General features: G+C 53.4%; 1 protein-coding gene across 1 annotated transcript; it reads left to right on the top strand.

Annotated features, from left to right (window-relative positions):
- The first annotated feature begins 925 nt into the window (after nucleotides 1-925).
- Nucleotides 926-26,573, top strand: LOC132579052 (sodium-dependent serotonin transporter-like). Its single transcript, XM_060249188.1, has 13 exons — nucleotides 926-1,100; nucleotides 10,326-10,460; nucleotides 12,978-13,197; nucleotides 13,544-13,682; nucleotides 14,866-15,000; nucleotides 17,135-17,238; nucleotides 17,810-17,937; nucleotides 19,826-19,938; nucleotides 20,349-20,480; nucleotides 21,853-21,952; nucleotides 23,977-24,077; nucleotides 24,754-24,921; nucleotides 26,499-26,573. The coding sequence occupies exons 1-13, from the start codon at nucleotides 926-928 to the stop codon at nucleotides 26,571-26,573; spliced, it is 1,725 nt and encodes a 574-aa protein (XP_060105171.1).

Raw genomic sequence — 26,573 nt, 5'->3', positions numbered from 1 at the left:
ACAGACCTGCTCAGCAAACCTGGCCCCGGGAATCACCCCAGCTAGGCCTTTGCCCCACAGAGGGCAGGAGCTCCAGAAGGGGTGGGGGTTGCATTTCAGCAGATGCCACTTCCAAAGGACAAGGCACTTCTGCAGCTCACCTGGCAGGTCCACGTGGCCCTCCCAGTGAGTAAGGGAAGGGCCGACTTCTCCGGGGTGGAACACAGCACAGGAGACTGGAGCCCTCCCTAGCAGGGCAGTTGTGAGGGGAAGGAAAGGCCGGGCAGACTGTGCCGCCAGGGTCTCCCAACTGCGAACTGGGCTCCTGCGCAAGGTTCCCTCTAAGCTGCAGGATCTTGGGAGCCAGAATTCTGCTTGTGAGCTGCTCGCATTCCAGTGGGGAGCTCCTGCAGCAACCGGGGTGCTCTGGGGCCACCCTTCCTGAGCCTCAGACAAAGAGGTGTGAGCTGGAGCCTCAAGATCTGTGAACTCAGCTCAGAGGGTCCCGAGTGTCTGTCGTGCCGGGAAGCAGCGACCTTCCTCCCCTCCTGGGGGGGCAGCTGGCCCCTCTCCCTCCAGCACTGCCCCCCCAGGTGGGAGAGGAGGCGGGGCGGAAGGGGCGCAGGCAGCCTCCCCTGCGGGGTGGGGGGACTGGGGGGTCTCTCCCTCTTGCCCAGCTGGTGGCCATGCCCAGGGAAGAAGCCCACCGCCTCCCGAGCAGCCAGGAGGGGCCAGGAATTGGGGGGTCTCTGCGCCCCTCGCCGGCCTCCCAGCAGCCCCGAAGGCCCCTCCCCTCCCCTCCCCTGGGAGCCAGAGGCCGGCCTTCCTCTTCCCAGCCGGGGGCTCCTTCCCGCCCCCTCGCACCGGGCCCTCCCCTCCTGGGGTCTACCTCCTCTCCCCGGGCTCCTGGGGCCGGACTCCTGCCGGGACTTGGAGGGGAGGCGGCATGGCCACGCCAGCGGAGTCCCTGCCCCGGCCGGCGCCCCCCACCCCGCCCCCCGCCTCGACGTCCCGGGACAGGTGGCGGAGGAAGGTGGACTTCCTGCTGTCGGTGGTGGGCTTCGCCGTCGACCTGGGCAACGTCTGGAGGTTCCCCTACATCTGCTACCAGAACGGAGGCGGTAAGGAGGGAGGGCGGAGGCCTTGGCGGGTCCCCTCGCCCCCTCGGAAGGGCTGAGCCCCTCGCTTAGCCAAACTGCCTCGCCTTTGCCTTAGTTGGGCAGCGCCGTCCAGGCAGCCCGCAGCTTCTTCCTGCCTTCTTCGGGGGGGGGGGAGGCGTGGGGGGGTTACAGTTCAGGGCAGGGATCGGAGCCCCCTTCCTGGCTGCTTCGCCCGGGCCAGGGAAAGCAAGGAGGAGTCAAGGCGCCCCTTCGAGAGCGGCCAAATTCTTCCGACGCCGGGGTGGGGAGCCGGGGGCCGGCATGCAGGCCGTCGGGGGGTTAGGAGGGAGTGCAAAGCGATACGAAGCCCGGATCAAAGGGCGAAAGAGCGCAATAATCAGGAAGGCCGTTTGGTGTGGAGAGCGAGGAAAGCTAATAAAAGAGTCGCCTGCTAGTCGCTGCTGCTGCAAGTCGAGGGGAAACGAGACTCAGATGAACAAAGCAGGAGTCAAGCGGCAGCTTTAAGACCAACCAAGTTTTCTCGAGAACGTCCGCTCTCGTGTGCTCTTCAGCCCGCTTCATCAGAGGGGGAATCCGGCCCAGGGAGCAAAGCCATAGAGAGCTGAGCAGACTCCCTGGGCCGGATTCCTCGTCTGATGAAGTGGGCTGAAGAGCACACGAAAGCTGACGTTCTTAATGAAAAGGGTTGGTCTTAAAGGTGCCACTTGACTCCTGCTTTGTTCGGCTGCTTCAGTCAGACCAACGCGGCTGCTGGAGGCAGAGAAAGTCAGTCTCGGAGCGGCGGCCCAAGAAAGCTGCGCGCTCCCTTTGCCTGCCTTGCCGCTGTCCATGGTAGCAGCAGCAGCAGCCCGCGGCTTCCCTTCCCGCTAGAGCCGCGCTTCGCCCGGGGGGGCTGGGGCGTTTGGTGCCGGCGCCAGGGCTCCGTCTCTCCCTTGGGCAAAGGTGAGGAGGGCGCCCTCCTGCCTTGGAGGCTGGGATTCGGGACCAGACGATTCATTCGCTGTGCCCCCATAAGAAGGACTCCAGAATTCCCTCTCTTGCATCTTGAAAGACCTGCTGCCGGATGCAGACGAGAGGCATCTTGCGGGGCAGAACTCCCCCTCCTGCGGGTGACTTCGGGGCGCAGCTGTGGGGCTCTCAGGTCCATCTGCATTCTGAGCACTGCCCCACGGTCTCTGGCTCTGGGGTGCATTGAGTGACCTCCTTCAGTCCCGTCCTTGACAGCCACCGCTAACTGCTCTTCCTCAGAGAGATATATGAACATATGAAGCTGCCTTCTATTGAATCAGACCCCCCTTGGTCCATCAAAGTCAGTCTTGTCTACTCAGACTGGCAGCGGCTCTCCAGGGTCTCCAGCAGACGTTTTTTACGCCTATTTGCCTGGACTCTTTTTAGTTGGCGATGCTGGGGATTGAACCTGGGACTTTCTGCTCACCAAGCAGGTGCTCTACCACTGAGCCACTTTCCCTCCCCAAATATATGAACATATGAAGCTGCCTTCTACTGAAGCAGCTTCTCAGTCCATCAAAGTCAGTCTTGTCTCCTCAGACTGGCAGCAGCTCTCCCTGATCTCAGCCGAGGTTTTTCACGCCTACTTGTCTGGACCCTTTTTAGTTGGAGATGACGGGGTTGAACCTGGGACCTTCTGCTTACCAAGCAGATGCTCTACCAATGAGCCACCGTCCTTCCCCACAGTTGAACATATGAACACATATGAACATATGAAGCTACCTTCTACTGAATCAGACCCCCCTAAGTCCATTAAAGTCAGTCTTGTCTTCTCAGACTGGCAGCGGCTCTCCAGGGTCTCAAGCTGAGGTTTTTCACGCCTACTTGCCTGGACCCTTTTGAGTTGGAGATTCCAGGGTTGAACCTGGGACCTTCTGCTTACTAAGCAGATGCTCTACCACTGAGCCAGCATCCCTCCCCAACATATATGAACATATGAAGCTGCCTTCTACTGAATCAGACCCCCCTAAGTCCATCAAAGTCAGTCTTGTCTCCTCAGACTGGCAGGGGCTCTCCAGGGTCTCAAGCAGAGGTTTTTCACGCCTACTTGCCTGGACCCTTTTGAGTTGGAGATGCTGGGGACTGAACCTGGGACCTTCTGCTTACCAAGCAGATGCTCTACCATTGAGCCACAGTCCCATTCATGGCTCTCCAGGGTCTCAAGCTGAGGTTTTTCACGCCTACTTGCCTGGACCCTTTTGAGTTGGAGATGCTGGGGTTGAACCTGGGACCTTCTGCTTCCCAAGCGGATGCTCTACCACTGAGCCACCATCCCTCCCCTGAGTGACAGATCCAGATGGGTCGCCCTGGCAGTCTGTCTGGAGCAGCAGAAAAGAGCTGGAGTCCAGGAGCATCTTGCAGACTGACACGACTTTTGTGAGTCACTCACTGCTCACCTTTGATATCTGAAGAAGTGAGAAGTGTCTCATGAAAGCTCATCCGCTGTCTCAATCTTTTCTTAGTTTTGAAGTTGCTCCTGGACTCTGGCTCTTTTCTATGGTTCTACCTCAGAGGGTCCTGAATTTCTCCTGTGCTTAAGGGGCATTTCAGTGACCCCAGAGCAGCTCCAAGGCCTCTTATGGGACTCCTGAGGGGGGAGGGCTGACATCAGCTGCTGTGGTTTGTGCCTGGACAGTCAGGAAGCCTCTGAGGAATGGCTGTTCACTACTTTGGGGTCAGGCAGGGTTTTTGTGTGTGTGTGTGTGTGTGTTCCTCACACACTTAGCACAACAAAGCAATGCACCCTGAGTACAGCACAGAAGTTCCTGGGACACAGAGGACACGAAGACGGCTGGTCCCTCCTCATTCCCTGCATTCCACACAGCCACCCTGATTCCCACCGCCATCGGAAGGCAAAACTGCTGAGCGGGGTGCGGGGTTGAGGTGCAGCCTGACCCAATGTGTGTTTACTCCCCTCCAACGCAGCTTGTCTCTGTGGGACTGACTTTGGAGGAAGTGTGCATTGCATTACAGCCGTCACCCCCTTGCAGCTGGGGGTTGAACCCGGCACCTCCCAGACCTGAGCCCTGCTGCAGCTCTCCTGGGATGCTTTTGGGGGTGGGGGTGGGGGAATGGAAGGAGGCCGTGACAGCAACGGCCACCTCAACACATGCTGTGCTAGTGAGATTATTAGTTATGCATGTTGCTGTGCTGGAGAGATGCTCATGCAGGCCACTTTCCCTTCTCTGCTGCTGAGCTTCTAGTTCAAAGGCCGGGATTGATTTGCATCCTCTTGAGGCTGGGTCCCCCATCTCCTGTGAAAGCCTGCTTGGCTGGCGAAGGAGATCAGACCCCTCTCTCCTTCTTTGACCCCAGCCAGGCCTGTAGCCACAGGGGGCCTGTGGGGCCACTGCCCCCTGACTTCCAGGCAGGGCCCCCCTGACTCACAGGGGGGTGCAGTCTGCTTTACCCCCCTGCTTCTTTTTGCTGTGGCTTAACTGGTGAAGCGTCATCCGCGGCAGCTGGAGCTGGGAGAGCTGCGTAGGGCACAGTGCACTGCAACAGCCAGAGCAGCAGGTGGAGGGGAGGAAGCCACATGGAGTGGGCCAGGGAGGTGGGGGTCAGATGGAACTGCTGGCTGCAAAGCCCCAGGGTGGGGAGGAGGGAGGAGGAAGGAAGCCCCCCCCCCGCTTGCACGCAAGCTGCAGTCCCTTCTCGATGCCAAAGTGTTAGGGTTGGCTGCCTTGGCTTGGCCACATTCAGAGCCTCCAGCTTTTGCCCCTACCTCAGAAAGCTTCTGAAAAGTGGCAAGTCCTGCAGTGAATGGGAAAGGGGCCCCCGGACTTCTAAAATCCTGGCTTCAGCCCTGGCCCCAGCACTGCCAGCCACAAGAGCCCAGGAAAAGAAGCCGGAAGGCACCTGCTCCAGCAGAAGTCAGGGGAACTGGGGGGTGGGGCTGCAGAATGTGGACAAAACTTTATTCTCTCAACAGTTAAGCCCAGGGCTGAAAGCAAGTGGTGATCAGGTCCCTCAGCGGCTACTAGCCATGGTGACAAAATGGAGCCTTCAGGTTCAGAGGCAGATCTTGAGAAGAAGAAGAAGAAGATATTGGATTTATATCCCGCCCTCCATTCCGAATCTCAGAGTCTCAGAGCGGCTCACAATCTCCTTCCCCTTCCTCCCTCACAACAGACACCCTGTGAGGTGGGTGGGGCTGAGAGGACTCTCACAGCAGCTGCCCTTTCAAGGACAACTTCTGCCAGAGCTATGGCTGACCCAAGGCCACTCCAGCAGGTGCAAGTGGAGGAGTGGGGAATCAAACCCGGTTCTCCCAGGTAAGAGAGCTCTGGCTGACCCAAGGCCATTCCAGCAGCTGCAAGTGGAGGAGTGGGGAATCAAACCCACTTCTCCCAGATAAGAGAGCTCTGGCTGACCCAAGGCCATTCCAGCAGCTGCAAGTGGAGGAGTGGGGAATCAAACCCGGTTCTCCCAGATAAGAGAGCTCTGGCTGACCCAAGGCCATTCCAGCAGGTGCAAGTGGAGGAGTGGGGAATCAAACCTGGTTCTCCCAGATAACAGTGCTATGGCTGACCCAAGGCCATTCCAGCAGCTGCAAGTGGAGGAGTGGGGAATCAAACCCGGCTCTCCCAGATAAGAGAGCTCTGGCTGACCCAAGGCCATTCTAGCAGGTGCAAGTGGAGGAGTGGGGAATCAAACCTAGTTCTCCCAGATAACAGTGCTATGGCTGACCCAAGGCCATTCCAGCAGCTGCAAGTGGAGGAGTGGGGAATCAAACCCGGTTCTCCCAGATAAGAGTCCGTGCACTTCACCACTGCACCAAACTGGCTCTTCTGCCAGGGAGGGCAAGAAGGGCTGCCTCAGTGCTCAGGTCTCATGGCCCTTTCTGACATGCCCAGGAATTGCTGTTTACCACTCTGGGATCCGGCAGCAGTTTTTCTCCAGGCCAGGGATCTTGGAGGGTTTTTTTTTAGTTTTGCCATCTTCTGGGCACGGAGCAGGCATTGCTGAAGGTGGGGTGGGAAGGTATTTATGAATGTCTTGCATTGTGCAGGGGGTTGGACTAGATGGTCCTGGAGGTCCCTTCTGACTCTACGATTGTAGGATTCTGTGACTAGAATTTTATGATTCTGTGAACTGGATGGCCGCTGAGTGAGGCAGGAGGCTGGACTAGAAGGACTATTGATCTGATGTTCTGATCCAGCAGGTCTCCTGCTTTTTTGTGTGTGAGGAAGGGGCATTTCAGTGAGCCCAGAGCAGCTCCAAGGCCTCTTATGGGACTACTGGGGTGGTGACATCAGCTACTGAGGCCTGTGCCTTGACGGGAGACCTCTGAGAAACACCTCTCCCCCCTCTTGCAAGCTGCCTGGAGGGTGGGAGAGGGTGGCAGGGGTTGGATCAGCACTGGGCAGTACTGAGCAGGTGATTGTCTCTTGACCTGGGCCATTTTTATGCCACCTCTCCAGAGAAGCTGCTCAGAGCTTTGTACAAAATAAAAGATGATAAAGCCAGACACAGGGGGGCTAGATGGCCTCCAAGACCCCTTTTAAGCATGATACTTGGGTTGTGCTGTGGCCACTTCTAGCGCAGCTCCCATCCTGGTATTGTCTGCCTGGGGCATTTCTTGCTTTTACCTTTGTAGCTCTGGCAAACAGCTGATTTAGACTTCATTGCAGCCAGCCATCTTTCTTATGACCCTGAGCTGGAAGCCGGGCCTGTGGGTGGAGGCGCTTCTCAGCAGCCCCTTTCTCCCACAGTCAGTGCGTCTTTCTCCCTGCAGTGAAAAGGGCTTTTCCACATGCTTGACTTGCTCCTGATTTCTTGGCAGTCAATCCACAAGCACTGGAATGAGTTTAAGCAGGGTTCTTCCGCACGCCTGCCCTCCCTGTGCTTTTCAGTCGTGAACTCAATTTATTTTCTTCTACATGTGCCTCAAATAAGAAGGATCGTCCAGGCAGGGTTGTCATGGGAGGTGTCACAGCGACCCCCATTTTTATTTCCTCACACATGTTTATATTGCTTTATTGACTCTGGCTAATGGCACTAAAACATCAATATATTGAAGTAGTGTTGTAATGATAGCTCAGTGGGTTTCCTGAATTCCCACCTTTCATTTAGAAAATTAACAGTAAGTCCGCTTTCCTCATGGACATATACCATAGAATCATAGAATCCTAGAACTGGAAGGGACCTCTGGGGTCATCTAGCCCACCCCCCTACGCAAGGCAGGAAACTCACAAACCCCTCCCCCTAAATTCACAGGATCATCATTGCTGTCAGATGGCCATCTAGCCTCTGTTTCAAAACCTCCAGAGGAGAATCCTAGAATCCTAGAGTTGGAAGGGACCTCCAGGGTCATCTAGTCCACCCCCTGCACAATGCAGGGAACTCACAGACACCTCCCCCTAAATTCACAGGATCCTCATTGCTGTCAGATGGCCATCTAGCATCTGTTGAAAAACCTCCAGAGGAGAATCCTAGAATCACAGAGTTGGAAGGGACCTCCAGGGCCATCTAGTCCAACCCCCTGCACAATGCAGGAAACTCACAAACCCCTCCCCCTAAATTCACAGGATCCTCATTGCTGTCAGATGGCCATCTAGCCTCTGTTGAAAAACCTCCAGAGGAGAATCCTAGAATCATAGAGTTGGAAGGGACCTCCAGAGTCATCTAGTCCAACCCCCTGCACAATGCAGGGAACTCACAAACACCTCCCCCTAAATTCACAGGATCCTCATTGCTGTCAGATGGCCATCTAGCCTCTGTTGAAAAACCTCCAGAGGAGAATCCTAGAATCACAGAGTTGGAAGGGACCTCCAGGGTCATCTAGTCCAACCCTCTGCACAATGCAGGGAACTCACAAACCCCTCCCCCTAAATTCACAGGATCCTCATCGCTGTCAGATGGCCATTTTCCTTATTCCTTATACATTTTCCTTATATTTCTGCAAGGATAGGGAATAGAAACTTAGTTTTTAAAAAAATGAAACCTGGGAATTCAGAGAGCCTACTTAAATTATCATTATTACAGTTTATATATTGATATTTTAACACCTTTTAAAACAAAAAAACCTGAAACCACTTTTTTCAAGATGGGGGAGGGACTGGCTTGATAATGATGACAACCCGGTCACTGAAAGCATGGGCTGCAGGGGTGGGGAGGGGGCAGGACAAAGAAAACTGGCAGGAACACGATGTGTTGGGAAAAGGCAACTCAAAATGGGTTTCCAGAAAAATATCGGCATGAAAGTGGTCTCAAAAGAAATGGGAACAAACTGGAGGGAGGAGAAGAAGAAACCAACGGCTTAAAAATGAGTGCAGAAACTAGGGGATAAACTGAAGCAGCAAAGGGCCTGAACCGATTACAAAAACCCATGTGGAAAAGCCAAAGCTTTGCTTTCCGGGGTGCCAAGATGCTACTCAAGATATCAGGAGAGGCCAGCTTCCCAGTTGGGAGGTTCTCGTGGGGCTGTGGTGTAACACAAGGGCTCTGCCATCATAAGAACATCAGAGGAGCCGTGTTGGATCAGGCCAATGGCCCCTCCAGTCCAACACTCTGTGTCACATAAGAACATAAGATAGATAGATAGATAGATAGATAGATAGATAGATAGATAGATAGATAGATAGATAGATAGATAGATAGATAGATAGATAGATAGATAGATAGATAGATAGATTGTCATTGTTCTCAAAAAAAGAAAATGAGAGCAACGAAATGAGGTGCTCTTCCACAAACATACCAACGCATCAACACCCCAAAAAAAGAACATATACATAGACCATTTAAATGCATCTAAAAACAAATAACCATTCATAACCCTGCATTTAGCCTAACCACGGCACTTGGATAGAAGTTACCCTTGAATCTATTTGTCTTAGCCTTCAACACTCTATATCGCCTACCTGACGGTAAGATCTCAAATAGCAAGTGGCCCGGATGTGAAGGGTCCCTTAAGATCATTTGTATCTTCCTTTTACATCCCATATTATACAGATCCACCAATGAGGGGCGAGAACATCCACAAATCTTCTGTGCTCTTACCATCACTCTTTAGAGCACCCTTCTCTCTGCTTCCGTGCAGCTCCCAAACCACACGCAGAGGCAATAAGATAAAATGCTCTCAATGGAACTACGATAAAAGGCAACCAGCAGACTCCCTGACAGTTGTAGTGATCTTAAGAGTCTTAAGTAGTATAGTCGTTGCTGGGCCTTTTTCTCTAGAGCTAAAGTATTTGCCCCCCATGTTAGATCCTGTTTCATAGTAATTCCCAAAAACTTCCATTCTGTCACCTGTTCTACCATAACACCATCAATGAACAACGGCTGAATGTCCAGACTACTCTTCCTATAATCCACTATAATTTCCTTCGTCTTATTTACATTAAAAATAAGATTATTTTCTTTACTCCAGAGGGACAGCTGATGAACTTCCCTCCTATACGCAGACTCATCCTTCTCAGAGATGAGCCCCACTAACGTTGTATCATCTGCATACTTAATGATTTTGTTACTCAGACTACTAGAAACACAATCAGACGTGAGAGAAGCCCTGTTGGATCAGGGCAGTGGCCCATCCAGTCCAACACTCTGTGTCACATAAGAACATCAGAGAAGCCCTGTTGGATCAGGCCAATGGCCCATCCAGTCCAACACTCTGTGTCACATCAGAACATAAGAGAAGCCATGTTGGATCCGGCCAATGGCCCCTCCAGTCCAACACTCTGTGTCACATAAGAACAGAAGAAAAGCCATGTTGGATTAGGCCAGTGGCCCATCCAGTCCAACACTCTGTGTCACATCAGAACATAAGAGAAGCCCTGTTGGATCAGGCCAATGGCCCATCCAGTTCAACACTCTGTGTCACATCAGAACATAAGAGAAGCCCTGTTGGATCAGGCCAATGGCCCATCCAGTTCAACACTCTGTGTCACATCAGAACATAAGAGAAGCCCTGTTGGATCAGGCCAATGGCCCATCCAGTTCAACACTCTGTGTCACATAAGAGAAGCCATGTTGGATCAGACCAATGGCCCATCCAGTCCAACACTCTGTGTTACACAGTAGCCAAAACCCCCAGGTGCCATCAGGAGGTCCATCAGTGGGGCCAGGACACTAGGAACCCTGCCACTGTGCCCCCCCTCAAGCACCAAGAATACAGAGCATCACTGCCCCAGACAGAGAGTTCCAACAATAGGCTGTGTCTAATAGTCACTGATGGACCTCTGCTCCAGATGCTTATCCATCCTCTCTCCACAGGAGCTTTCCTCATCCCCTACACCCTGATGGCCATTTTCGGAGGCGTCCCCCTCTTTTACATGGAGCTGGCCCTGGGACAGTTCCACCGGGTTGGGGCCATTCCCATCTGGAAGAACATCTGCCCCATATTCAAAGGTAACTTTCTTGAGAAGCAAGCTGGGCCCTGGGACCAGATTCAGGCACCAGCAAAACAAGCGGCATCTTAGACTCCCAGATTAGGAGGGGCCTCTAATGCAATCCCCCCCCCCCAAAAAAAAGCTATGATGAGACCCTGTTTGGGTTATGCCACCAATCTTGCTGCACTTGACTTAGCCTAAGGCCTGAGCATGTCAAGAAGCAGAAGTCAAGTTAAATGAGGGACTTTTCTTTGTAGCAGGAACTCCTTTGCATATTAGGCCACACACCCCTGATGCAGCCAATCCTCTTGGAGCTTACAGTAGGCCCTGTATTAAGAACCCTGTAAGCTCTTGGACGATCGGCTACATAAGAGGGGTGTGGCCAAACATGCAAAGGAGTTCCTGCTACAAAAAAGCCCCATAAATAAGGAACAAGCCACAGCAGGGGGATTCTGTAGGCTTTTAAGATGCGGTTTCCATCATCAGGACGTCAAACAGACTTGGGGTTCAGCATTCAGAGACATACTTAGCTCAACTCCTTCTAAGATTTTGATGAAGATGAAGATATTGGATTTCTATCCCGCCCTCCACTCCGAAGAGTCTCATAGCGGCTCACAATCTCCTCTACCTTCCTCCCCCACAACAGACACCCTGTGAGGTGGGTGGGGCTGGAGAGGGCTCTCACAGCAGCTGCCCTTTCAAGGACAACCTCTGCCAGAGCTATGGCTGACCCAAGGCCATTCCAGCAGGTGCAAGTGGAGGAGTGGGGAATCAAACCCGGTTCTCCCAGATAAGAGAGCTATGGCTAACCCAAGGCCATTCCAGCAGCTGCAAGTGGAGGAGTGAGGAATCAAACCCGGTTCTCCCAGATAAGAGTCCACACACTTAACCACTACACCAAACTGGTGTATTTAAAAAGCTGAGCTGAAGCTGCAGAGTCTCCCCAGGTGCCAGATAGCACTGCCCCTGATTCCTGCTCCTCTCGGACCTCATGCTAATCCTCACTTGGCTCCTGAAAGTGGTACAGACTCACCACGGTACAGCCCACCAGGGCTATACCACATATGACTTCTGAACACCACCTGAAGCTCTGAAGAACCACCACGAATGGCAGCTTCCCCCTAGGCCAGCTTCAGAGCTTTATCCAGCCTCAAAGATAAAAACACAGCAAGACAGAAGAGCGGGTGCCTCCCAGCAACACCCAGCAATGGGCTGAAACGAGTAAAGCTGGCAGGCAAAGCAAAACTTGCACCCGTCATTCTTCAACTGAGACTTTAAAAGAGCAAGAAGATCCACCCTTTCCCTGCTTGGCCTGATAGCAGCTGAAAATGGCCCTGTCCGAACACAAGGACACATCAGCTGCTTTAGGAAGGCAGTCCCCAGACTATTTGTCTCTGTGCCACGTACCGCTTTGCGCATGGATTTCTTCAGGTCTGCAGCTGATACTGCCACCCAGGACAGGCAAAACTATAATAGAAGAAATGTCAGGGTGAAGCTATACTATCAAAACATTTATTACACGGGGGAAAATATGTATTAGGAAAAACCTTGTGGCCTCTACTTCTGAGTAGACTCTACTTCGAAATAATCTAAGATGAACAATATAAATGTGCACACCGGCACTTTAATATTCCAAAGCGTCTACCTTTAAACAGGCCGCAATATGCAACACAAGAGTGCACGCAGGCATGTATGTGTTCTCATGGTTTTGGCTTATGAGTCAAAAGCAGACTCTTAACCTTTAAAAAGTGCCTGTGTGCACTCTGATTGGTTTTTCTGCAGACTGTTTGAATTCATTTTAGTGCAGACTCTTCGGGAAAAGAGGTTACGTCTAAGTGCCTGCGGCCCAACTGGGAGAAGCTCACGAGCACAGCTGTAAGTCGGCCGGGTGCATGCAGATGTGGCCAGCTGCTGGTTCACACACTGCACAGGCAGGCCTGACAGCAACCCCCTGGAGCTCAGGTCTGTTTCATAGAGTTGGATTAGATGACCCTGAAGAGACCTCCAGGGTCATCTAGTCCAACCCCCTGCACAATGCAGGGAAACTCTTGGGTTTCATATTGCGGTCTGTTTAAAGGTAGAAGCTTTGGAATATTAAAGTGCCGATGTGCATGTTTGTATTGTTCATCTTAGATTATTTCGAAGTAGAGTCTACTCAGAAGTAGAGGCCACAAGGTTTTTCCTAATACGTATTTTTTTTCCTGTCATAAATGTTTTGAAAGTATAGTTTCACCCTGATGTTTCTTCTATTATAGTTTTGCTTAAACTCAGGGAGTCCCCTTTTTTTCTGCAGTGCCCAAAGCAGGCATACAGGCCAGGCTGTAGCAACCCTTGCAATTCCTGGAGAAATCACCCTTTTTGTGCCCCTGCAGGGTCTTCAGTCTCCCAAATGAACTCCTAGCTCCCCTTCTGGGCTGGACACCACCTAACCAATAAGATCCATGAGTTCTGGTCCAGGGTGGGTGGGGGGTGGAGGGTGGGGAGGGAAGCAGCCCACGGCCTGCCCTGCTGCAGGTGCCCTTTGGTTCCCCCGCAGGCATCGGCTTTGCCATCTGCATCATCAACCTCTACGTCGCCTTCTACTACAACACCATCATCGCCTGGGCCCTCTACTACCTCTACTCCTCCTTCAGTGCCCCCCTGCCCTGGACCAGCTGCGCCAACCCCTGGAACACCCCCAACTGCACCAGCTACCTGGGGAGGAGCAACATCACCTGGACCAAGGACTCCCAGTCACCCGCTGAGGAGTTTTACATGTAAGGGGCAGCGAGGGAGGGGCTGGAGGTGGCTGCGCCAGAGGGAGGGACGTCTTGCTTCCATCTCTGACTGTTGCATGAAGTCCGTATTCTGAGCAGCAGGAATGCTGCTGGTCCATGTCCTGCCCGCTCTGGCTAGGTGCCATTTTCTAGGGTCAGAAGAAGGGCTTCCTTTTCCCCTGAGAGCTGAACCTTGCGGATGTCCCTCTGAAGGTCAGGCCGCCGTTGGCTCACAGAGGTCCCTGCCTCCTTTCACCCTCAGAGAAGCCCTGGCAGGAAGGCGAGGTGGAGAGGGAGGGAGGAGCGTGGGTGTCCTGTGACCTGCCTCCGTCTCTCTTGGCTGCAGGAGGAGAGTTCTGGCCCTCCAGAACTCCCACGGCCTGGACGAGGTGGGCGGGATCTGCTGGCACCTGCTCTTCTGCCTCTTCCTCATCTTTGCCATTGTCTACTTCAGCCTCTGGAAGGGGGTCAAGACCTCCGGGAAGGTAACTCCAGCCAGGCCTAATTGGGGGGGGGGGTTCCAAGATCCTCTGCACATGCCTCTGGAGGGCCTTGCCCCTCCTCAGGAGTCTGGCCACCTGGCCCTCCACCCAGCCCCAGCATTGGACTACTACCGTCTGCCCTCTTTCTCGGGCGTGGGCAGGGGCCATCTGCCATGAGCAGCCAGCAAGGGCAACTCCCTGGGCAGGCTGAGCAGATACCTGTTGGGGACTGCAGCACAAAATCTGGGCACACTGCCCCCCCTCCCCCGCAAGGGCAGGGCCTTTTCCCCTGCAGCTCCCACTGCAGCGCCACCTTCTTCTGAATGGGAAGCCTCCCCAGCCAGCCCTCAGCACAGTCGCCGGGACTTCTTCCTGTCCTAAAGTCAGGCCGGGCTTCTGTCCTGAGCAGCGTTTTTCCGTTTGGGGAACAAACGAGAAGGGAAGCCTTGGGAAACTGGGAAGGTAAGAGCCCGAGAGAAGCCATGTTGGATCAGGCCAGTCCAGCCCTCTGTGTCACACAGGGAGTGACCAAAACCCAGGAGGCCCACCGGCAGGGCTGAAGCGAAACAGGGCTGTGAGTGGTTTCCTCTGGAAAACCCACACACTAAACCATGCACTGAACAAGGCAGATAAGCCAATATCTGCGTATCTGCTCTAGATGAAGGATGGGCTCAGGGCCAGAGACTGAACCGTGTTCTCTCGGACACCTGAGCTGAGGCTGTAGATGGGCCCCTCAAAGGGGGAATGATTGACAGGGCATGTTAGTGGGCTGGTGGGTGAGCCAGGAGCAAGTCAAGGCGGAAGAGCTGAGATGCGGGGGGAGAAATAATGAAGAAAAACTAACCTTTTGAAATACTGTACACATTTGTCATGTTTGTTTATTTAGTCCATTTACATCTCTGCTTTCTCCCTCATGGGGGCCCAATGTGGCAAATTCATTCGGCTCCATTTTACCCTCTGAAGGAGGTTAGGCTGAGAGAGGGTGGTGACTGGCCCAAGGTCACCAGCAAGCTTCCATGGCAGAGCGGGGATTTGAACTTGGGTCTGCCAGAGCCTAGTCTGACACTCCAACCACTGCATCTCACTGGGGTGTGAAAGGGTGGTGGGTAAAACGCATCTAGTGTGTTTTCTTTGGGGGGGGGCCACTGCCATTGCGGCTGTCCCTCTTTCTCCCTCCCCCCTGCAGGTGGTGTGGGTGACAGCCACTCTCCCCTATGTTGTCCTGCTCATCCTGTTGATCCGAGGGACGACTCTGCCTGGGGCCTGGAGAGGAATCATCTTCTACCTGCGGCCCAACTGGGAGAAGCTCACGAGCACAGCTGTAAGTCGGCCGGGTGCATGCAGATGTGGCCAGCTGCTGGTTCACACACTGCACAGGCAGGCCTGACAGCAACCCCCTGGAGCTCAGGTCTGTTTCATAGAGTTGGATTAGATGACCCTGAAGAGACCTCCAGGGTCATCTAGTCCAACCCCCTGCACAATGCAGGGAATTCACAAATACCTCCCCCCCACACACACACACCTCCCCAGTGACCCCCGCTCCATGCCCAGAAGATGGCAAAACCCTCCAGGATCCCCAAGTGGCAAGCAGCATTTCCCAGGGTGTGTAAGAAAAGGCCACGAGAACTAAGCACTGATGCGACCCTTCCTGCCCTCCGTCCCATGATCTGCCTAAGCTCACAGAATGTTTCCTCAGTCACTGTCGGTATTTCCCCAGACCTTGGATGCCCAGCCCCCACTGTAGCTACAGCATGCAGCCCAATGGAGTGCCACCACAAGGGGAGCAAAAGGCTCTTGCCTTCTCAGGGTGGAGTCTCCAACCAAGGTCTCCGACTCCCAGCCGTCAGCAGCAGGGGAGGGGTGGGGGCACACAAAACAGCTCGGCCCTGTGCTGAGTTTGCAGCACAGAGCAGAGACCCGTGGCCAAAAGGCTGTGCAGCCAGTGGGGCCGGCAGCTCCCTGCAAAGCGTCATTTGTTACACCTGTTGAATCTAGGACACCTCCCCCAAAGAACCCCACAGCCCCTTTTACACATGCATGAGAGCCCCCCCCCCCCTACCTGGCAGACACCTACAGAAGATCAGAGGACTGAAAGAGGTTCATTATTCCCTTGGATGAAGGAGTCCTTTGGAAATGCAAATCTCTAATTGGATCACCCATCTCATTTGTTGTCTCTGTGTGTGGGGGGAGGGGTCATTGGGGGCTGCTCCCCTTTCAGCAAAGCTGGCCCAACAATGGATTTCCTGCCTGCCCTCACCTCTGAGCCCCCCCCCCCACTGGGATTTTCATTAAAGGCAACCGCATGAGGGAGGAGACGCCCTGCAGCAGAAGGGAAGGAGGGGGGGATGGTGAGGTCAAGTATGATGGAGGGGGGGACATGAGCAAGCACACACACATCTTACAGTTAGATCCCAGCGGGGAGTCCTGTTGGTCTGAAGCAGTTGAACAAAGCAGGAGTCCAGTGGCACCTTTAAGACCAACCAATTTTTATTTAGAATGTAAGCTTTTGTATGCTCTTAAGCGCACTTCATCAGACGAGGAATCCAGTACAGCGAGTCTGCTCAGCTCCGTCTGGCTTTGCTCACTGTGCTGGATTCCTCGTCTGATGAAGTGTGCTTAAGAGCTCACGAAAGCTGACGTTCTCAATGAAAAGTGGTTGGTCTTAAAGGTGACGCTTGACTCCTGCTTTGTTCAACATCTTACAGTTGTCAACCTTCAGGTACTGGCTGGAGATCTCCTTTATTGCAGCTGACCTTGAGATGACAGAGGTCATTTCACCCCCTTTGTAACGTGGGCTCTGATGGCATTCCCCTGAGGCCCCTCCCTTCCCCAAACCTCGCCCTCCTCAGGATCTCCCTCCAAAATCTCCAGGCATTTCCCAACTCACAGCTGGCCATTCTCAGGTCACACAAGCAGGCGGTGGGGTGGGGGTGTTCCCGCTCCTTGCTGAATCTGGCTGTTGCATCAGGTACTGGATTCGCGTCCAGGAGCACCTCAGACACCAATAAGATCTTTGGGACATGAGCTTCCCACCCAGGGCTGCCCTCTGAGACTCTGCCTGAAGGGAGGGGCTGAGGGGGGGGTCTCAGGCAACCTGGCAGGAGGTGCAAAGGTTCTCAGTCAGGGCATGGCGGGGGGGGGGGGGGCTCGTATGCCCCAGGGGCCCCCTTAAGGCTCACAGACAGTGCTGCGTTTTAATGCCTGCAAGGATCAGATCTTTTCCCTTCCAGGATTGCCACACCGATCTGAGAACAGAGATTTTGGGGCCAGGGTTTCATTAAAAAGAAAAGGAATGTATGGATATCTGGGGGGGGGGGGGGAGTGATACCAGGTGAAGTGATGGGGAGGGGCTTGAATGAGCATTGAGCCTCTCAGGAGCCAGGCCTCGGAAGGGCCTGTGGGGGGGGGGCAGCTGACTGCTCTTAACAGGAGCCTTTCTGTCTCCGGGGGCCAAGGTGTGGGTGGATGCCGCTGCCCAGATCTTCTTCTCTTTGGGACCAGGCTTCGGGGTGCTGCTCGCTCTCGCCAGCTACAACCCCTTCCACAACAACTGCTACAGGTAGGTGAGCGCTCCGGATCCTGCTCCTCCTTCTTTGGAGACCCCACATTCTTCCTCCCCAGAATCCTCCCAAGGGACAGCTGAGCACTTCTCAGCACTTCTCAGGTGTCCCACCCAAAGCCTCTCTCCACAGCCCCCCCCCACAACGTCTCATCCTGGCTGGACTGGCCAAGCTCAGAGAGAGCAAGACCCCTGCCCTGCCCAGGAAAGCGCAGCTTCTGGCCCTCCTGCCTGGAGCACGAGGCAAGGACCACTCCTGGCTGGGGTTGCCAACATCCAGATGACGCCTGGAGATCCCCCCAAATGACAGGCCACAGAGATCAGTTCCCCTGGCTGCTTTGGAGGGGGGGGTGCTCTGTGGCGTTGGATCCAGCTGAGGTGCCGCCTTTCCCCAAACCCCCCCCAGGAATTCCCCCTCCTTTCCTGGGCCAGATGGTTCTTTGAAAGCCCAAACCCAAAGAGCATCTTGTTCTGCCAAGAAGGGCACAGTCAGGAGGCCAGAGTCAGCCTTGGGCCGGTGGGGGGGGGCTCTCTCCTCTCCTTCCCTCCCTCCCTCTTGCCTGCCTTGCAGGGATGCCATGGTCACCAGCGTCATCAACTGCCTCACCAGTTTCCTCTCAGGATTTGTCATTTTCACTGTCTTGGGCTACATGGCAGAAATGAGGGGCGTGGAAGTGGAGGACGTGGCCAAAGACAAAGGTGGGTGCTGGGCACGTCTCCTCCTTCTGCTGAGTCCCTGGCCCTGCGTCCCTGAGCCCCAGGAATATTCTGGCCCCGAAACTCCCAGAGCTGCCCTGACCCCGGACATGCTTCTCTCCCTGTGGTGCTTCTCTCCCTATGGCCTCAAGTGCTTATTAAATACTTATCAAATTTGCAGATGATACTAAATTGGGAGGGGTTGCAAACACAGTCGAAGACAGAAACAGGATACAGGATGACCTTGGCAGGCTGGGAAACTGGGCTAAAAGCAATAACATGAATTTTAACAGGGATAAATGTAAAGTTCTGCATTTAGGTAGGAAAAATCCAATGCATGGTTATAGGATGGGGGAGACTTGTCTTAGCAGTAGTCTGTGTGAAAAGGATCTAGGGGTCTTAGTGGACCATACACCGAATATGAGTCAACAGTTTGATGCGGTGGCTAAAAAGGCAACTGCAATTTTGGGCTGTATAGCGTCCAGATCACGTGATGTGATGGTATCGCTTTACTCTGCTCTGGTAAGACCTCACCTGGAGTCATGTGTTCAGTTTTGGGCACCACAATTTAAGGATATAAACAAACTGGAGCAGGTCCAGAGGAGGGCAACAAAGATGGTGAGGGGTCTGGAGACCAAGTCCTATGAAGAAAGATTGAAGGAGCTGGGGATGTTTAGCCTGGAGAGGAGACAGCTGAGAGGTGATAGGGTCACCACCTTCAAGTACTTGAAGAGCTGTCCTCTAGAGGATGGTGTGGAATTGTTTTCTGTGGCCCTGGAAAGTAGGACCAAAACCAATGGGTTGAAATTATATCAAGAGTTTCCGGCTCAACATTAGGAAGAACTTCCTGATAGAGCGATTCCTCAGTGGAACAGACTTCCTCTTTGGGAGGTGGTGGGCTCTCCTTCCTTGGAGGTTTTTAAGCAGAGGCTAGATGGCCATCTGACAGCAATGAAGATCCTGTGAATTTAGAGGGGAGGCGTTTGTGAGTTTCCTGCATTGTGCAGGGGGTTGGACTAGATGACCCTAAAGGTCCCTTCCAACTCTATAATTCTAAGTGGCACATCCCATCCCGCTGTAGCAGAAAAGGCAATAATAATTTTTCAAGCTTGCAGGCTGACCATCTAAGCATTAAGGAGGCTCAAGGAGAAAACAAAACAACGGGAAGGTCTATTTCCCCTCCTGGATCACCCTGGATCAGAAAAACTGTCCACCTAGTCCTGCATCCTGTTTCTCACAATTTATGTATTCATTTATTTACATTAATAATGTAACACTGCCCTGGAGAAGGCAGCCAGCAGGGCACCAGCCCTCACCTTCTTGCTGCCCCAGCACTGGCAGTCAGAGCTATACTGTCCCTAAACATGGAAGTTCTATGAAACCACTGGCAAACCTCTCCTCCTTTCAAAGGCAGCTAAGTCCATCTGGTGCATTTTCTGCTCTTCCGCATTTTACCTTCACAACAGCCCTGTGAAGTAGGGGATGCTAAGGGTGAACAACTGGTCCCACCTCTCCTAATGAGCTTCATGACTGAAGGCGGGGGGGGGCGGGGCGGGGTGGACAGGGCTCCCAGGCCCTCAACTGACTCTCCAGCCCCTGCCCACACTGGCTGTCTAGCCTCAGCTCTTGCCATCCCAGCGTCCTGCAGCAGTGAGTCCCACACGTTAAATACTCACTGTGCAAAGAAGTATTTCCTTTTGCCCTTCAGCTTCATGGGGTGCTCCCCACCCCCCAAGATCTGGTATGAAGGGGTCGTTCTCTCTCTCTCCATCCCCTGCCGCATGCGAGGTGCCCCTCTGGTTCTGGGAGCCCAATCTGAGCCATGTGCTCCATTTTGTCACTGCCTTTGCCCAATGGGAGGCAGGTGGGACAATGAGGTTCCTCTCCGCAGGGCCCAGCCTCCTCTTCATCACCTACCCGGAAGCCATCGGCAACATGGCCGGCTCCACCTTCTTTGCCATCCTCTTCTTCCTCATGATGATAACGCTGGGGCTGGACAGCACGGTAAGAGGGGGGGCTGCAGGGGTCCATTGCCACACCTTCCGGAAAGTGGTTTTCACTAACATTGGAAACAAAGGTCACTCCGTTGGAAACCTCCCCAGATGCCAAATGTGCATTCCACCCTTCCTTCTTGAATGCCTGCCTGCATGCTTCCCAGCAAATGGTTGGCGTTTTTGTTCAAGGGACAGACTGCTGGTGGGAGGGGGGAGGCTGGTGGCCACAGTTTGTGGAAGGGATTCACGGGGTCCAACCCTAATCCAGGTTCAAAACTTGGACAATATAAAAGGACTATGTCAATCTGCCCTTCTCCACCAAAGATCTCCATCTGCCCCTCCCCTGGCAGGATGGCTTTGTTGACTCAGACTGAAAAGTCTTCTTATTTGGCGGGGTGTGTGTGTGTGTGTGCTTTGCAGTTTGGGGGCCTGGAAGCTGTCATCACCGCGGTCATGGATGAATATCCGCACCTGCTGGCTAAGCGAAGAGAGCGGTTTGTCTTGGGGCTGATCACCGTGTGCTTTCTGGGGTCCCTAGCCACGCTTACCCATGTGAGTAGCTGGGGCGGGGTCTCTCTCTCTCCCCTACTGCTGCCTATCTCGATGTGGGGGGCGAGGGGGTTGAGGCTCCACACAGCATCTCCAACAACTCTTAGCCCCAGGAGATCTGAGCTGAATTCTGTCAAGAGAAACCCTGGCTAGCTCCTCCCTCTGCTGGTGGCCAGGCCAACAGCCAAAAGTCAAAGCCAAAAAGAAGCAGCAGAGCCCTGTTGGGTCAGACCAAACTGTTTGTTCCGTGGAGCCAGGGATGCTGCTTCCCGAAGTGGCCACACCCCAATGCCCCAGGGGAGGAGGGTCTCAGCCTCAGCAGCTAGCATGCAGATGCAATGCTTATGTACTTGGTGGTGCCACTTTGCTTCTGTAGCTAAAAGCCACCATTAAGCCCAGGACACCTTCCCATTCACCAGGATTCCTCTTCTCTCTGGGATATTGCCCCAGACATTATCAACAGCTGATTCAAAGGGGGAGGGTGGGGGGTGGGAGCAGTCTGCATCTCTAGCTATTGAACAAAGCAGGAGTCAAGTGGTACCTTTAAGACCAACCCATTTTTATTTAAGAGCACACGAAAGCTTACGTTCTAAATAAAAATTGGTTGGTCTTAAAGGTGCCACTGGACTCCAGCTAGAGAGATGCCAGAAATGCAAGGAGCCAGGGTGTCCTTTTTGCCCTTTGAAAACCTCCCCCCCCGCCCCCAATTTATTGACTACATGTGAATTTCATTGTTCAGCTGTAAGTTTCTACAGTCCAAAGGAAGAGCAGATCTAGTTACCACCGGCCTTGGGGGGGGGGGTGGCGAGGGAAAAAGACTGGTTCTGTCAGTAGAAGCTGAATTGACTGTTATTTACCCAAAGATGTTACTTCTCCCCATGAAAAGTTCCAAGCACCCATTTCTACACATTCCGCCTCTGTTAAAAGAACACAATGTCCTGTCCCCCCCATGACCAGATGGTAACCTTCATGTATTAATCTATTTAAAACATTTCTATGCTGCCTTTCCGCCCAAATAGAACCCCCAAGGCAGCGACTCCAAATTCACTCCAGACTGCAAAGCTGACATCCAGACTCCTACTAACCCCAGCCAGGAGGGGCTGTTCCTTGCTACCCCCTTGGATCCCACCCTGGAACATGTCAGCCCCCTTCCTGGAACAACCATCCCCTAAGCCCCACCAGAATTCTTTCGCTCAAGAACAGACTCCGCAGCTTGCTCTTAGTTCTGCCAGTCAGGGAAACCCTTGCAGACTGTTCAGAAAACGCCATCCTTGAATATTATGTAAATCGTGAACTGCAGTCAAAAGAAATGCCAAAAAAACAGCTTTGTCGTATCCCAGCTGAAATCACAATTCTGCCTTCGGTATTGTCCTAGGGAGGGTCCTACATCGTGAAACTCTTGGAAGAGTTTGGCGCTGGCTGTTCTATTTTAGCAGTGGTGTTCCTGGAAGCCATTGCTGTCTCCTGGTTTTATGGTAAGAGGCACTATTCCCGAGGGGGGGGGGGTGCCCTTGGCCCTGCTGTCAAAATCATTTTCCTCCCCTAAGGGGTTGGCACCCGAGCAAAAGGACTGGGCAGGGAAGGCCCACAGGATCTGGAGAAGGCCAAATCCCTGCTTGGTGTGCAGAGTGCCCCAGGTTCACGCTTTGGCCTCTCCCCTCAGAGAACATGAGAGAAGCCATATTGGATCAGGCCAATGGCCCATCCAGTCCAACACTCTGTGCCACAGAAGAACATAAGAGAAGCCATGTTGGATCAGGCCAGTGGCCCATCCAGTCCAACACTCTGTGTCACATAAGAACATAAGAGAAGCCAAGTTGGATCAGGCCAATGGCCCATCCAGTCCAACACTCTGTGCCACAGAAGAACATAAGAGAAGCCATGTTGGATCAGGCCAATGGCCCATCCAGTCCAACACTCTGTGCCACAGAAGAACATAAGAGAAGCCCTGTTGGATCAGGCCAGTGGCCCATCCAGTCCAACACTCTGTGTCACATTAGAACATAAGAGAAGCCCTGTTGGATCAGGCCAATGGCCCATCCAGTCCAACACTCTGTGTCACATAGTGGCAAAAAAACCCCAGGTGCCATCAGGAGGTCCACCAGTGGGGCCAGGACACTAGAAGCCCTCCCACTCTTGCCCCCCCCCCAAGCACCAAGAATACAGAGCATCACTGTCCCAGACATAAGAGAAGCCATGTTGGATCAGACCAATGGCCCATCCAGTCAAACACTGTGTCACACAGTGGGCAAAAAACCCAGCTGCCATCAGGAGGTTCACCAGTGGGGCCAGGACACTAGAAGCCCTCCCACTGTGCCCCCCCAAGCACCAAGAAGACAGAGCATCACTGCCCCAGACAGAAGAACATAAGAGAAGCCATGTTGGATCAGGCCAATGGCCCATCCAGTCCAACACTCTGTGTCACACAGTGGCCAAAAAACCCCAGGTGCCATCAGGAGGTCCACCAGTGGGACCAGGACACTAGAAACCTTCCCACTATTGGCCCCCTAAAGCACCAAGAATCGAGCATCACTTGCCCCAGACAGAGAGTTCTAATAATACGCTGTGGCTAATAGCTGCTGATGGACCTCTGCTCCAGATGTTTATCCAATCCCCTCTTGAAGCTGGCTGTGCTTGTAGAGAGATGGTTTGGGGAAAGGTCCTTTTCTGTCCAACACACTGGAGTGTTGCTGTCAATCACAGCAGGCAATACTGGGCGAGAGGGACCCCACGACCTGACCCAGAGAACAGCAGCTTCCTCTGTTGGGGCTGTTGCCCCAGGAAGCTCCAAGCCAGGCCTGTCCGCTCCAGGAGGGAACTGTCTTGCCTGCTCTCCCATGGCCTGGAATCCACAGCCTCTCACAAAGGAAGAATCGAGGTCCAGGAATTTGTGTTAGGTGATGCTGAGTCTGCATTCCTGCTTAAGAATGTCAGAAGTGCGCCTCGCCCTGACCTCCTTGCAGGAAACATGGAATAAAAACGAGATAAGCAGATGGGAGCCCTGCCTCATCCCGGTGCACAGAGTGCATGCTGGGCCCCTGGAGTGTAGTCACTCACCACGGAGAACACATCTGGCTCAGCCCTGGCGCCAGAGATGCAGCCTGAGGTTCAAGGCTGGCAGTCCCATAAGGCTGCAAGCCAGCTAGAAGGGAGAGGCATAGATGCTCCTTCTCCAGCACAAGGGCAGCCAACTCTCCAGGCTGGAGAATACCTGATGTTAGAGGCAGAGTCTGAGGAAGGGAGAGGCCTTAGTGGGGTCCAACGCCATCACAGTCTTCATCCTCCGAAGTATCTGTTTTCTCCTGGGGAACTGATCTCCGGAGATGAGCTGTAAATCTGATCTCCAGGCCTCACCTGGAGGCTGGCAACCCTCCCCTGCACACATGCCCTCAGTTAGGGGGCAGGGGGCCAAAGATTCATTCACTCCCCTGCACAGGCCTCCATTTTCCCAGGGAAAGGTACAAGCTGGGCATGCATCTTCTGTCTTCCTGCTTCGTAGGGATCCAGCAGTTCTGCAGCGATGTGAAGGCCATGCTGGGGTTTACCCCGGGAATCTACTGGCAGGTGTGCTGGGTGGCCATCAGCCCCGTCTTCCTGGCAGTGAGTACCCAGCAGTGATGATTGATGATGATGCCCCGCGTTGTTCCATCCTTTGCAGAGAGACTTCAGCAAAACAGACAAGCCGTTGCCCTCAAGGTGTAATCTCACAAGGCGGTGGGGAGGGAGAACCAAATGGCCAGGCTAACAATGCAAGCAAACATGCCTGTCTTCTTGAGGTCTAAAGGGAGCCCTAAATTCCCACCAAAGAGCCTTCGGCAGCTGACCTCAAAACTCAGACCCCACTGCCAGCAGACTCAGCAAGCTTCTCTCTCTCAGTATTATCAGAGGCGAGTTCTTATGCTTCCAAATCAGACAGATCTGGCTGAGCACCCTGAGTCTGAGACTGGGCACCAGCTCTGCTCCCAGCTCCTTTGTACCTTCTGCTGATTATTACGTTACACATGAAATTTTGCACTCCTTTTGTTGCTTGCAGCAAAAAAGAAGGGGAAAAAAATCAATTTGACGCTTTTAAATTGGGCATTTGTCAGATCAAAAGGCTGTGCCGTGTATCTGCTGGGTTGCAAATACTCTCTCTGAGTGCTGCTCCAAACCTCTAAGCCAGGCCAAGGGAGAAGATGGGGGAAGGAGGGATGTGTGTGTGAGGAGGCTGGCTGCTGAATCTTCCCTTCCCCTCTGCCCTGCCTTGCAACCCGGGCTTTTCTCTTTCTCCAACTAGTTCATCATCATCAGCTCCCTGCTGGACCAGCCCCCCCTCACCCTCTTCGACTACCAGTACCCGGCCTGGAGCATCTCGCTGGGGTACCTCCTTGGCGCCTCCTCCTTCCTTTGCATCCCTCTCTGCATGGCCTACAAGCTCGTCTGGACTCCAGGATCTCTCAAGCAGGTCAGGGTGGGAGAAACCCAGGATCTGGAGTGGGGGGGGGGGGACTGAGGTTGTAGACCTGACCTCATCTACTTGGCCAGTGTGGTGGGCACAGCCACAGAATGGCTGCCACAAAATGGCTGCCACACAGGAGATGGAGCCAACCACAAAATGGCTGCCACGGCTTCCCTTCAGCCACATGGTCAAGATCCCGGTGCTGCCAAAGCTGTATTTTTTAAAATCTGCACAGCCAATCTAACGGCCAATCAGAAACTTCCCTGGGCAAAACCCTGCCTGGCCCCACCCATCTTCTAAAAACAGGTGGTGGGCACAGGTGCTCAAGGCAACATTTTGGGGATCTCTGTCCTCAAGAATAAGCTCAGTGGCTGGGCTTTTTTTGTAGCAGGAACTCTTTTGCATATTAGGCCACACCTCCCTGATGTAGCCAATCCTCCAAGAGCTTACAAGGCTCTTTGTACAGGGCCTACTGTGAGCTCCAGGAGGATTGGCTACATCAGGGAGGTGTGGCCTAATATGCAAAGGAGTTCCTGCTACAAAAAAAGCCCTGTAGAGCTGGGTAATGTAAGTTAAGTTTGCTCTGCAGCACGCAGATGCTGTAGTGTAATGGAGCTGTGGAACGGAGCCCATGGGGTGGTGAGGCAGGATGAAGACCCTTCCTCAGGGCCTGAGAGCAACTGGAGGGGAGGGGGCACAGCTGAAAGGTATAGTCCCTTAATGCCATTTTAGAAACCAAACAGAAACTGTTCTCCCTTCTGTGGTTCGAAAGGTTGTCTGGAATAGGAGGACTGAGGACCAATTCAATTCAAGCAGGTGTGAAGCAGGAAAGGGAGGGGAGCCTGTCTGCAGCCCCAAGTGCCAAAGAACATCAAGATTCAGAGCAAGAGGGGAACAGGAAGCCTGCAGAAGGAAGTCCATTCGCATCCCTGAAACTAGATAGTTTAACAGGACTGATAACTGATACAGTGATTAAGAATCCAAAATGTTTCTGTCGCCCAAACACTGGCTACTTTGAGTCCTCTGTTAGGAAGGGGCACACAGAAGGGCTCACAAATAAGTTGTGTGTGTGTTCATACACACACAAACACACCGGAGCACTGTTTTTGTTTAGTGGCATCACTCTGCAAGCTCAGATTACTGGCAAAAATTCACTCTTCATAATTTCCCTCTTTCTGTAAAACATTTCCAAGAAGCTCTTAACTCCCGTTATTTGTTTTGCCTGTCTTGGACCCTCTCGGCACCATGACCAGGGAAGGGAACTCTGGAGCCATCCTGCCCCCCCCCCCCAACCTCCTATAACAGATTCTTTTTTCCTCTCGTGCAAATAATGCTGCAAACAGCCTTGAGTTCTGTATGGCAGAAAGGCCATAAATCCATAAATCTCCCAAGCAGCTGGTTCAGGACCGCCCGTCTGGCCTCCCCCAATTCAGGTCTGCACTGGGAATTTGTAGGGCACTTGCTTATGCAAGACGGTTTCAGCAGGGACTGCGGCCGCCCCGCTTTTCTGCCTCCTTGCTGAAGGTACAGAAGCCGAGCTATGGTCCCTAATCGTCTGTCCCTCTTCTTCCATGACCATCCAGCGCCTCGCAGTGTGCCTTCGACCCGAGAAGACAAAAGGGGAGCTACCGCTGGAGTCTGTGAGACCGGCCCCGTAG

Source organism: Heteronotia binoei, chromosome 11 (assembly GCF_032191835.1).
Source record: "Heteronotia binoei isolate CCM8104 ecotype False Entrance Well chromosome 11, APGP_CSIRO_Hbin_v1, whole genome shotgun sequence".
Taxonomy (NCBI): Eukaryota; Metazoa; Chordata; class Lepidosauria; order Squamata; family Gekkonidae; genus Heteronotia; species Heteronotia binoei.
This window is presented reverse-complemented; position numbering and strand designations above follow the sequence as displayed.

Coding starts and splice junctions, on each gene's coding strand:
- LOC132579052 (XM_060249188.1), top strand. CDS start 926: ATGGCCACGCCAGCGGAGTCCCTGCCCCGGCCGGCGCCCCCCACCCCG. Junction 15,001..17,134: donor AGAAGCTCACGAGCACAGCT/GTAAGTCGGCCG, acceptor CCGGGGGCCAAG/GTGTGGGTGGATGCCGCTGC. Junction 24,922..26,498: donor CTCCAGGATCTCTCAAGCAG/GTCAGGGTGGGA, acceptor ATGACCATCCAG/CGCCTCGCAGTGTGCCTTCG.